Source organism: Macadamia integrifolia, chromosome 5 (genome assembly GCF_013358625.1).
Source record: "Macadamia integrifolia cultivar HAES 741 chromosome 5, SCU_Mint_v3, whole genome shotgun sequence".
Classification (NCBI taxonomy): domain Eukaryota; kingdom Viridiplantae; phylum Streptophyta; class Magnoliopsida; order Proteales; family Proteaceae; genus Macadamia; species Macadamia integrifolia.
In genome coordinates this window covers 29,261,092-29,274,767 of record NC_056561.1, presented here as the reverse complement: position 1 = coordinate 29,274,767, position 13,676 = coordinate 29,261,092, and the positions used below count along the sequence as shown (strand labels likewise).

The 13,676-nt window shown below is 38.6% G+C and overlaps 1 protein-coding gene across 1 annotated transcript; it reads right to left on the bottom strand.

The window, feature by feature from the left end:
- Positions 1–778: 778 nt before the first annotated feature.
- On the bottom strand, positions 779–4,103 carry LOC122078621 (pentatricopeptide repeat-containing protein At1g15510, chloroplastic). The gene has a single exon (XM_042644689.1). The coding sequence runs from the start codon at positions 4,058–4,060 to the stop codon at positions 1,436–1,438; it is 2,625 nt and encodes an 874-aa protein (XP_042500623.1). The 5' UTR covers positions 4,061–4,103; the 3' UTR covers positions 779–1,435.
- Between the last annotated feature and the right edge of the window lie 9,573 nt (positions 4,104–13,676).

Sequence of the window (13,676 nt, the reverse complement as noted above, 5' to 3'; positions counted from 1 at the left end):
GAAACAAACACTGAGATAGGTGCGATACCGTACTCAGAACTAATCTATGCAGAATTTAGATAAACAAATAAAAGAAACAAGACCATGAACTCAAAATAAGAACAAAAAGTAAAAGCTGAAAGTAAAAGCTGCTTGACTAGGTCTATTTTTCAGAATCAAGAGGCACGACTGTGGCCTTTGATCTGAAGATAGGACAGGAAGCAAGCTATATGCAAGATGATATGCAGAAAATAATCATTTGAAAATAAACTTTACTAATAATATTTGGAGATATTGATTACAAAGGCTTGGGTAGGCTTGGGTTGGAGGATTTGAGAAGAAGAAGGATGCGTTGATCTTAGAGAGATCTTTGGAGTTTGCTGGTGCTAACCTTTGAGGGCGATCGGACTTGTAGGGGACGATCAGATTTTGGAGCTGTTGTTGAAGATCGACGGAGCACCCGGCAGAGCTTCTTGAAGATCTAAGAGGGGGAGCTTCTCTCTCTCTTAATCCTAACTTTGGGTATATATATATAAATTGCAGTGGTTAGATGCCTATGGCTGCATTTGGATGTATTTATTTAGAATTCTAGGGTATTTCCAATTTCTACTTCTATGGAATTGAGAATCTACAGAACCACAAATCCATGGAGATGTGATTTGAGAGTTTGGATTGATTCACCAAATTCAGAGTTGAAAATCCTTTATACCTGTTCCATTGTTTGGATAAGCCAAAATTGTGAGGATTTGATAGATTTGCCTATTATTTCTCCAGAAAAATAACATAAAGTACATAGATGTGATTTCATAACAATTATGATGCAGGTAAATTTAAGACATTTCTCTCAAAAATGTGATCATGGAATTACAAGTGGAGATAACAAAAGCTATAGATGGACCCTGCTACCTGCTAACTTCACAATGTTTGACCAAGAGTCAATCAATACATTCAGTTCTCCCAAATACAAGTAAATTTGTCATGCAGTGTACAACAATAAATATAGTTTTCCCTTTCTTCTCCTTTCTCTCCTAATAAATTCCCCTTCAAAAGTAAAACAGCAAGTATATCAGAAGCTGAGATCAATTAGCAGTAAAATGATGCTGTAGTTCGTTATGTGCCATAAAAGGGAATGAAATCCAGGTAGAATCATCATACAACAACAATACCATGCAGTACTGCATGAGATAGGCGATGGGCAGCCTTTCCTTCCATGTCTTATCAGTCATACCAACAGAAAGTGAACATCCAAGTATCTCAGTTCTCTGATTGCATGACATGCGATTCTCATTTATCTTTCACAACCAATCTGTAGGAGGTGTCTTGTGAGAAAATGCTATAATTCTCTCACTAAGCTAAGGATAGAACATAGAGATCTCTCTTTTTTCCTGTTTCTTCTTTCTCCCTTTGCTTCACAACCTTGATACCATTGGAAGGGTAGGGATTTCATCCAGTTCTCTTAGTTCTGTAGCCCCCAACAACCCTTGTCTCCACAAGAGCAGATTCCATCTTTGAAATGATGAAACTGTTCGGTATCTCTAACAGTTATCTCCCGCCGAACAATCTTAGAGATGAACTTGACTGTATTATGGCAGCTACTACACATATAGAGGTTCTTTGTGACCCAAATAGGCACCCCGGGCAGAGTATTGATGAGCCCAAACGCAATGGCTAGTCTTTCACTGTGCCCACAAAAGATATCAGCCTTAGATGTTCCAGTGTCAGTTAGAGAACTGTTCTCAAGCATATTAAGATTAATAGTTTTTATTCTCTCATACAAGCTATTTAGAACTGCATTAATCTCTTTAATTTGTGGATGGGAATTATCTCCACTGAGGAATGCATGAACTTTTCCCTTAACCTCCACCCAACTGCAGCCAGGATCAAACATAACCCCTCTTTCTCTCATCGCCCTTCTCACTCTCAAAACTTCATCCCATCGACCATTGTCCGCATAGAGGTTACTTAATAGAACATAATACCCAATACTTTCTGAATCCATTTCGAATATGAAGCCAGCAGCAAGTTCACCAAGCTCAACCTGTCGATGTATCCTGCATGCATTCAACAAGGCTCCCCAGACAGCAGAGTCAGGTTCCACGGGCATGCTTTCTATAAACTCATATGCATCTTCGACATGCCCAGCACGACCAAGTAAATCCACCATGCAAGCATAGTGCTTCAGATTTGGCGTGACACCATACTGCTGTTTCATGCCATTAAAATACTCCATACCTTCAGTCACCATTCCAGATCTACTACAAGCACAGAGGAGGGCAATGAATGTGATTTCATCAGGTTCCGCACCTTCCTCTACCATTCTATGAAACAGATCAATAGCAAGTGTTCCATATCCTTGGCGGGCATAGCCGGTTAACATAATATTCCAAGATGAAACATCTTTGTCTATATAGCTGTCAAACTGGGTCCTTGCATATTCCATCCTTCCACACCTCGTGTACATGTCTAAAAGTGCATTCGGCAGGAACCTCTCAAACCCAACTCCACTCCTTAGTGCATGGGCATGAATCTCCTTTCCACACATTAAGGCTCCTATCCTAGCACATGTGGAAAGAGCGGCAACCAGTGTAACTGAATTAGGTTTTAGACTGAATCTCATTTGCCGAAAGAAGCTCAAGGCCTCCAAGCTCCGGTTGTTGATCCGAAATCCGAAGATGATGGAGGTCCAAGATATCACGTTCTTCTCAGGCATCTGTTTGAAGACCTCCAAAGCCTTATCAATGCAGCCACATTTGGAATACATATCAATAAGGGAGTTTCCAACTTCTGTGTATGCAATAAGGCCCATTTTATTAGCAAACTCATGGAGCTTGATTCCCAAGTCAGGAAGTCCTCGAGAAGCACAAGCAGAAAGGACACTTACAAGAGTGACCTCATCTGGCTTCACACCCTTTAACTCCATCTGCTGATAAGCTTCCACAGCTTTGTGAGGTAGCCCATTTTTCTCATAACCAGAAATCATTGCAGTCCATGACACCACATCTTTGAAACCCATCCTGCAGAAAACTTTCTCTGCTTCTGACAAATTCCCAACACTTGAGTACATCTGAATCAACGCATTACAAATTGAAACATCTTCCCTGAATTCCTTTGTGCAAACATACCCATGAATCACCTCCCCTAATCTCACATTATTGAGAATCTCACACGCAGAAATTACACTGGTCATGGTCATCAAATCTGGGTCTATGGAAAGATCTCTCATCATAGAAAACAACTTCAAGCCCTCCAAACACTCATCATTCTCAATATATCCTGATATCATAGCATTCCACGAGATTTGATCCCTCATAGGCATTCTATCAAACATTAACCTTGCACTTCGAACATCCCCACACTTGGCATACATAGTAATTAGAGCATTAGTCACATCAACATCTGCTTCAAACCCAAATCTAATAACATGAACATGAACCTCTATACCCCTAGCCAAATCCGGAACACCACCACAGGTCCTCAGAACACAAGGAAAAGTATATATATCAGGTTTGACTCCTACCCACAACATCCTATGATACAAATTTAAGGAATCGTCAAAGAAACCCGATTTAGCGTACCCACCAATCAAGACGTTCCATGAAAAGACATCCCTCTCCTCCATTTTGCCAAACACGTACCAGGCATCGAGCAAGTTACCTAGCCGCACGAACATACTCAACAGAGAATTTCCCAAGCGAATGCTTAAATGGGTCGTTGAACTGGAGACATGAGCATAAACACGAGCTCCCTGTGAGGCTGCTCGCTTCCACTCGCATAACTTTACCAAAGCTATGTAAGTTTCCTCCTCCACAGGGAAACCGCGTTCTTCCATCGAGTCTAAGTGTTGCAGGGCTTGCTCTAAGTTCCCGTGGAGGCATAGTACACATATATCTGAATTCAAATTTACAGTATCAATGGAGTTGGTGTTGAGAGCAGAGACTTCGGGGGCTCTTTTCACAGATATCTGGAGGTTTTGGCGATTCGCAGAAGAATTTATAGTTTTAGGCTGGAATGGTTTTAAGCGAAGAGGGTAAATAAGCTCTGTTTGGAGTGGGAGTCGAGGATTTTTAGCAGAGACCGCCATTTTTAAAGGGATAGAGCATTGTTTCCGGAAGGTCGTTCCAACGGTTCTGCTACCGCATCAGCGTCCGGGGAAAACGGGTTCTTATATAATACAGTATTTTGAAATCTGAGAACAATCAACGACTCGCGAGTTGACTCGACGTGTCAACTAGGAAGGACTTCCTGGGAAGGTTTGAGAAGACGGAATCGGTCAATACCGATACCAATCCGATTCTGATCTGGATCGGATAGAAATAACCTTGGGTTCAATTGAAAAATGTAATCAAGGCTAATAATATTTTTTTTTTTTTTTTTTTTTTTTTTTAATCAAAGTTTTCACTTAAATCGTAGATGCACAAATGGAGAATCGAACCTAGGACCGTGCGCCTATCCACACAATCCCGAATTTGCCCAACCATCTAGGTAACCATGCTTCCTGAGGGTAGCAGACTACTTCATTATGCCACGTGGGAAGTGATATTTCACCCATTGGATAGAGAGGACATGATCAAGATGACTCAAATTCAAATTTTAGCTTGATTAATCAAATACCTTCTCATACATTGACATGCACCAGAATAAAAGTCCATGTTGTTATGTGTACCATTTTGGCAAGAGAATCCAATCCATGTGTGGCCACGTGCCAATGCATAGGAGAATGGAGGCCACACGGAGGCATTTGGATGGAAAGGGTAGTGCGATCTTTTTGCGCTTACTAGTGTCAGGACATAAAATCACACAAACGGACAAGATTCTTTTCTCTTATATTTTTTAGAGTTTCGTGGTTAACTCAGTTCTACCTTGAAAACAAGAAACTTTGGCATCTATTTGGGCCACATTAAAAGCCCTTCTTATCTTGGCCATGCAAGAAACCTTTGCTCATTTTATGTATAAATAAAGTTGGTATATTGAGGCCAGTTGGGCTTGAGGCTAGTTCAGTAGAGCTAGTCCCAAGGAGGTCCTGTTCTTCATCTAGTCTAGATTCCCCACCACCCCACCAAAAAAGGTTGGTATACTAGATGGAGAAGTTTGTGAATTGTCGTTTGACATGATGTCATGTTGTTTTGCCACTTGGTAGCCTTGGAGGGATATGGCTAGGTCATATAGGAAATGCAAACATTCGGTTCTCAACCCCGATGGGCCTGAAGCCCATACACTTCTCGAGAACTCGCATGTCAAGAAAACATGCCAAATATTCTCCTCATCATTGGTAAAAAAAGGGAAATGCAAACATTCGGTTCTCAACCCCTAAGGCTTTTCATTTTTTGCCTTGCACTCAAAATGGTCAACCCTAGACCTCTGAAGCCAAATTACCTAGCCCCTGAGAATATCGTTCATAGGCTAAAAGTCAACCCCTACGATCAACCACTTCAATCCAGAAAGTATATCGACCATGATGAAAGGAGTCTCTTGAAATCTAACCGAAAATCTCAGTCACGATCATAGTTAGCAAATTCGGATTCGGGAATTATTTGGAATAATTCGATTGATTAATTTAAGGATTCGGTCAAAAAAGTGGTCAAAAAAGCTTATTGGGTTTTTTTTTTTAATTGCTTTTATTGTTTTTTTTTTTTTTGGTTTTTTTTTAAATAATGTTTAAATGGACCGAATAATTCGGTTTAATTTGGATTCGGTCCGAATTATTCACGATTTATATTCACTTTTGAAAAAATCATGAATTTTAAAGAATTTTATTTTTAATTCTGATTCGGTCCGAATTTTTGATAAAATTCGGAAAAATTCGAATTATTCGGCCGAATTGATAACACTGGTCACGATGCAACTCAGGGTTTTGTCTGGTAAAATGATCAAAAAGCCCCTATAGTGGTTATAACCTCCAAATCTTCCTAGATTGCCCCATCCAACCTTATCGGCTTACAGAACATTCACCCATAACATAAAAATAAATATGAATTCCATTCACCAACCTTAGCCCCCAGTTTGAAATCTTTCCTCTTCAGAGTCTGATCGACACCCAATTAGTGATATTGGACTCCAATCAAAAAAATAAATATGTATCTTATTGGCCAACATCAGCCCCTAGTTTGAAATCTTTCTTCTTTAGAGTCTGATTGACACCCAATCAGTGATATTGGACTCCAATCGTATAATTATAAATATGAATTCTGTTGGCCAACCTTAGCCCCCAGTTTGAAATCTTTCCTTTTCAGAATCTGATTGACACCCAATCAGTGATATTGGGCTCCAATCATTTTCAATAGGAAATTTTGATTTTCAGTGACCTTAGATGGATCCAGATCCTCTCCATAGAACCCAGGGACCAGACAATAATCCCACGGCTAGGACTGGGAGGACCTGGGCACATGTCTCGAATTCATCCCAAGTTCCCAACTATGAGATCACTCTATGGTTCATGGACTCTATGGAGAGGAATCTTATCCGATCTTAGATTTCTTGTGGATTTGTTAGTCAATCGCAACCCTTAAAACAAAGTCGTTTATGTGGAAACCCAACGGACACCCAATCAGTTTCATTGGACTCTAGTCACTGCACAGAGGTAGTTCTGACCCCTATTCCCTCATTTTACCCTTCGGATTCCACCCGCCAATCCCAACCCCTGGAATAAAATATTTTCCTATGGGAGTTTGATTGACACCCAATCAACCCTCATACACCTTGGTTCATTCATGTGCTATAATTTATAAAGAGAAAAGCGGGGTTTAATTCAAATGAAAAAATCAATCACAAGAACTTTAATTTCCAAGCAAAGCAGATTGCTCATCAGGAATTCAGCAATGCAACCTCTCTTCTTTGTTTATTTTCCATACTCGTCTACCCGACAACCACAACACTTATATGAAAGTGGAAACCCCCTCACTTTGGACATGAAAAAATGAATTTTGATCCAATGTTCAAAGAGAAAACCTCATGATGTATTAAGATGTCTTGTTCATGATCATCTGGGCTTGCAAATTGATACACACAAAATGATCACCCAACGAAATGTTGACACGTGGCACTCAATCACACACCCGAATTCAGAAGAAATTTGAAATGACCATAGAAAGCCAACAATTTCGGAAACCAAGATCGTTGGGAGACTTAAACCCTCCTTCTGTAATAGAGTCATAACAAGATTCTACCCACCTGAAGGAGAGAGGCACGACAATTTCCAAATTCCCAAAGGACAGGAGTATTCCCCATAGAAGAAGGAGACTCAGGAGATAAGATCCTCCAAATCGCCCAAATCTACTAGAAACAGGAGGACATCTCCTAATAGGACTCTACAAGATCCAATCATATAAAAGAGAACGAAGGGGCCTGGCAAAGGTAAGTTCACTATCTTGCTCACTATTACTCTCTTACTACTATTGCACGGGTCTCTAACTTGGGTGTTGGAGGACTAATCCCAGAGCCATCTCCGACCCTCGGCCTTCTATGCTATTGCATGACAGATGTCTGATCTTCAAAGGATTCTCGACGGCAACACAAGTGCATGCAATTTCAAAACCTTCAAATTTCATGTCAGTTCTTTACGAAGAAGCTTAAGCCATCCAATTAAGCACCCCACATGTTCTAGCTTGGATCATATCCAAGTGGAGTTTGATAATCGAGAAGCCATTCTCCTCCTTAATTAGATCTTTTGGCTACCATTCTACCACCTCTTTTAGGCTTTGGCAATCATTCACGACATTGTTTATCTATCTTTCTACTTTGCAAATTTCACTTTCAACTAGATTAATGTAAGATATTTGTCCCACTCTACTCCCTAGTTATATGAGTAATGTGTCTCAGTTTTCAATTCTTTCACGTTCCTCCTTTTCAGTAGTTATTCTTTCACAAAAAATAAATAAATAAATAAATAAATAAATAAAAATAAAATAAAGAATTGGGTAAGAGTTGCCTATGCTTCAGGAATTGGGGAATCTCCAACATCACACCAATTGATGCACAAGAATCTCCACACATGAGGCTTGCTCCACTTAGTTTACATTGATGTTTAATTACTCGTTCCACATTTCCTCGTCATTGTAGCTCATCGCTAATACCATTCTAACTCAAGGCTACAACCAAAATGACTATTCTACTTGCACCTAAGGCACCATTACAAGCTTGCAGCCAAACATGAATTGTTGTGGAGCCACACCACTCCACACTATGCATATAGCTAGTTTGCTTTAACCATAAATGTTCCTTCATATGATTTACCTAATTAAATACACATGATGCTTTTTTTTTTTTTTTGTTAACCAAGATATCTGGGTCAGTTTATGCACAGCTCGACTAATCCTTGAGGAGACTAACACAGCAATCCACAGTCATGATCTCTACTTAAATTACAGATGTATAGATGGGGATCTCCACTTAAATACACGTGATGCTTATCTTCATAAGATTTAATTAATTAAATACATGTGATGCTTATGCATGCGTTGTCAAGCCAACCCTGAAAACAGAGGAAAGTTATATAAAATCAAGAAGAGTGATAGTTATGTAAGAGGCATGGGAAAGAATCCCCACATTTCAGCCATGAAGATATTTCTTCCTTACCAAAAATAGAAGTCACATGAGAAAGTGGGTGGGATGTTTTCTTACAGGGACAGTTTCTGAGACATAATGGGAAAAAATAAATCATTTAATCATGAGATCTTGACCCTCAAATGAAAGTAATATTGATTCAGCTCTTTTTGCTTTAGCGGTGAGCTGTCCAGATATTATTCATTGTTATTTGAATGATTGTCACATGTTCAGGTAATAATCCACTAGTTCTCGACTTCTCTTTCTTCCATCTTTTATTTTTTTTTTGGTAGATTCTTCCACCCTCTATTTGCAGATAAAGTGTCGATTTCTTAGACCATTTGGACGATCACAGGCAGAGAGAGGAGCCAAACCCGACATGGGGAGGATCGAAAGTGAACACGTCACCAATGATGGAGGAAAATTTAATCCTATTTGCAATAGTTTTAATGCTAAGGTTTATAAATAGGCGGTGGAGGTCGTTCCACACGTCCGAGAAAGTAACAAGTTAGTACACGTAGTCCACATTTGCATCATGTGGTCTCCACCAACACCTGAGTCTCGAGGTACCATTGCCATGACATGTCAGCACTTGCAGCCTGGATTTCCCCCCTCCCATCAGATATTCGGTTCCCTTTCCCAGGTATCCCAAAAGAAAATTTTTTAAAAGAAAAAATAAAAACTGACAACACGTGGTCCTCGTTTAAGTGGGTCCACTGTCCACGTGACCAGACCTTCAGTTGTCAATAACTTTCCTTTACTTTAATCGGCTACTACGCCATGGAAGCTTTACCATCGGTGCTAACAGCTAAGGCTCTAATGCTCTATCGTTTTAGTGCACGGTAACGGATCGGGTATCGATCAACTTGAAGATCCATACGTATCGGTATGGATTATAATACTAGTTTTCCGTTAACCTTAGTCCATATTGTTTCATCGATACAGGGTTGGCATGGTGTCAAGGTCATATCTGATCCCAATGCCTCAAATTATGTGCTAATGTGCCTTCTTACACACAATCGGTATAATCATATATTTTTTTTAAGGATAATTTTAGGCTCAGATCTTTTACCGTTAGTCTCTGTTAAGTAAAGATTTGAAATGACATTTTTTCCCTTTTAACTAAAATAAATAATAAATATATTTTACCTAAAAAGTTACTTCTCAATGAGTCGTGGTCCGTAACAATAGTTACCGCCGGCGGTAGACTTGGATGTTCTAAAAAAAGGGCGAGTGGTAGCAGGACGTACGTATTGTAATCTTATTTTCACTTTCTTTTAATATTAGCCGTCCATTTAAGTTTAGATTAATCTAAACCATCTATTAATTTTTTATATTGTAACTGATTCCTAGTTTTTAGGGTGGAGAGATGACGGATGTGATTACTTAACTTGTCTAATATTTTTTTATATAAATAAATAAATAAATAAATAATAAAAATCCAATATAAGCGGACTCCTCCTTAGATTTTGTTAGGAAATCTCAATTCTCTCTCTCTCTCTCTCTTCTTGCTTTTTCTTCAACGTTGTTCCTTATTTCTACAGCCGCCATCATCATCATCTCTCTCTCTCTCTCTCTCTCAAAATAGGATGAGATAAGAAAAAAATCAACATAATTATTTTCAGGCACTGAACATATGAGAGACTTGGCCACACATATCCAAAAACCATGTTTACATATTAATCATCAGGGAAGGGATTTGGATAGTAAAGCTTGCAAATATGGCAAAAGACAAATTTGAATTTATAAAGTAAACAAAGCTATTGAATATCTATGATTTTATTATTACTTATTGGGTAGATATTATTAACCTATGAGAATTTACCATGGATGCAAATCTTCACTGAAATTGGTAAACAAAACTTCAACTAAACTGGAGAGCGGTGAAAAATGAAGAAGAAAGAAGGAACAACCTTGAAGAAGAATCAAGGAGAGAGAGAAAAAGAGGATCGAGATTTCTATGCGGAATGAAAGGAGGAGTCCGAACGTTCTGCATTCCTATTTTTCTGCACGTACCGCGACCATTTTGCCCTTAAAAAATATCCAAGTTCCCAAGCTTGTCCAGACCAGAGAACTCAAGTGGGATTTCACCAGAGAACCAGTTGCAGCTCAGATTCAGAAATATTCCAGTGTCGAAATATGGCCCAATTCGTTAGGTATCTAACCTCTATCAACCCATCAAACCCTGAAGGAAAACGAACAAACTGAAGCCCCACCAAAGCTCAGGTATCTAAGCTCTATCAACCCATCAAACCCTTCGATCTTCCTCTTTCAAGGAAGGCACTTACTTTGTTTCTAACTTACACCCTTCGGAGAGAAAGGCTTTACAGGATTTCTCATGGATTTGATGAATCCATGTGGGGGTATTCCGCCCTTGGGTGGCGAGGACAGGGCCACCGTGATCCTTCTAAAGTTTCTCAGGGCGAGAGTTTCTCAGGATGTGACATTGTGAGGACTAGAGATGAGAATCCCCTAAAGTGTATCAGACACACAAAGGGCAGAGCTTGACAGTCCAAAGGAACATTACTTAAAGAAAAATTAACCATTGAAAGGAAAAATGAGGACAAGAAAAGCAGAACTTCGGGATCAGACTGACGTGCAAAATCATTCAGCATAGCACAACAATGGAGCTTCTGCTTACTTGAAGATATCGTTTTCATCATTTCAGACTTCAACACAAAACAGAAAAGAAACAACAAAAAATGGAAACTACTAGAAATAATCATTAAATAAAAAATAAATAAAAAATAAATAAAAAATAAATAAAAATAAATAAATAAAAACCAGAGAAAAGCTTACAGGATTCCCATCCTTACGAAGATCAGAAAAAGAAAAAAAACACACACACACATAAAAGCATACAGGATTCCAATCCTTATAAAGATGAGAAAAAGAAATTCAACATTAGCCAAAAAACCGCCACATATATACTTCTAAAATCTGTATAATGGCATAAATATGGGTGAAAATATCAAAATAATCCAACTAAATTAAAACAAAAATAATATTGAAATCCACATATAGCCATTGAAGCTGCTCAGGGTCCTCTCCAAGCTCTGTAAACAATTTCAATGGAAGAGTTCATCCAAGAAGTGTCGATAGAAACCCCTCCAGTAGGATCGGTGGTTGAATCAAGTGCTCTTCAATCGGGCTCCGTCCAACTCTCCAGATTGGAATTTAGCTCCAAGCGGTATCAGCAATTTACCAGAAACAAACACCCAAGTTCGCCTCCTTACGGAACTCGTCCTCTAGTTTTTATTTCCTGATGAATCGCTGACCGTCTAGAGCTTATCTCCGTCTCCCACTCTCCAACGATGCCACCATCATGGGTCACCTCCTCGCGGCATTTGGCTCTAATGGCAAAGAGTCGTTGCTGGTTGTCGCGATTTCTTGTTGATTGCCGCAAGTTCCTGCTAGTCGTCGATGCCGCTACCGCCGCCACCATGATCTCCGGTGTTCGATTTGAGAGAAAGGTATAGTAAGTATCGATTTGAGGATGAGACTTATTACATAGGCATTTTAGGTACTTCACATTTAGTAAGGGTATTTTGGTATTTAAAATAAAATATATTAGCTGACATCAGCATATAAAATATATTCCTTAACAGACATTGATAATAGGGGGTCTGAGTCTAATTTTGTGAAAAAAAGGGGGTGTTCCTATAATACTGGCATTCTCCAAGGGGGTGGCGCTGTAAATTATCCTTTTTTTAATTATTAGGGGAAATTTTTTTTTTTTTTTTTTTTTGATAGAAAAGGAAAAAGATTCAGGTGCCCAAGACTAAGAGGTGGAAGGATGTAAGCTGATGTAGCGATCCAAAATAGCCACATCAGCATAGAATTGCATTAGTGTACATTAGTTGTATGCTTGTTACCCTTTTGAATTGGTAACTACCATGATGGGTGATAATTACCAAGTGTAATAAAAATGTGAAATAAGGGTTAGGGGGTTATGGTTTCAAGCATAGTTAGTAAGTTTCGGGACGATAATAATACGGGAACGAATACGTACGGCAATTAAATGGATCATACGGTAATAATACATTTCAAAAAATCTGGTGCAATAAAACATGTACGATAATGATACGATACGTGTTTAATACGTGTTTACTACGGTTGTTCTGTAAAAATTCGGGAGCAAAAATCCGGGACTAAAAATGATTGTTTGAAATTAAATTCTAATCTATCATGCTTTTATGGACACTAAAATCCAATCCGATTTTTCAATTTAAAATCATTTTTCATTCTTTTGAATTTTCACATATAATATTAATCAAATTTAACCCCTAAAATGGGTATGGTAGAAAGAACTAAGAGGAGAATCAAACCTCATCTCGTCTTGTAACTTTTACATATTCTCATCTTCTTTTTGATACGAAAACAATGTTCAAAAAGATGGAGAATAAGCGTTTGCAATCATTCATCCCAGAGATGAGCTTGGATTTTCTTGAAATTTCCATGGAAGTACAATCTAAGACCGATCACGAATCAATTTTAAGGTTCAAGAACTTCCTCCCTTCAACTCCTTTGATTTCTCAGATGCAGTATTGCAAGAACAGAGGGAGGAAAACACTCGTGTCATTTCCTTCTTTATAATTATTCACATTGTCCAACTACAACTATGTTTATCAATAATTGTCAGTCCAATTCAAATGGTGATTATATGTTAAATTTACTATAAAGGTTTTCATTTCAACCCTTTTTGGAGAATCCGACCCTTAGTCATCTTTGTCCATGTGAGTCATCTATTTTGAATCTTTCTTGCTTCTCGTTAAAAATTATTTGCAGATGCAATCGCCCTCAATTGGATTTTCAACTACCAATGGGAAGAGAAATGGAGAAGGGGAAGGGTTGATTGGGTTTTTAACAATCGATGGAAAGAGAAATGGAGAAGAGAATGAGAGCAGAGGGTATTGATGTTTTACTTATAACCCTCGGTTGTTGGTCGTCAAGAATGGAGATGGAGGAGAAGGGGTCACTGGGGCAAGGGTTCCTCCTTTTTTTGGTTTACTTTGATGAAGAAAGAAGAAGGGTTATAGTTTCGATCGATTATGGTTCCTGATAAAAGATAAGGGTTGGGAATCGGGATTTGGCCCATTTGGGTTAATCTCTTTTTTTTTTTTTTTTTTTTTTTTTTTTTTTTTTTTTTTTTTTTTTTT

Coding starts and splice junctions, on each gene's coding strand:
- LOC122078621 (XM_042644689.1), bottom strand. CDS start 4,060: ATGGCGGTCTCTGCTAAAAATCCTCGACTCCCACTCCAAACAGAGCTT.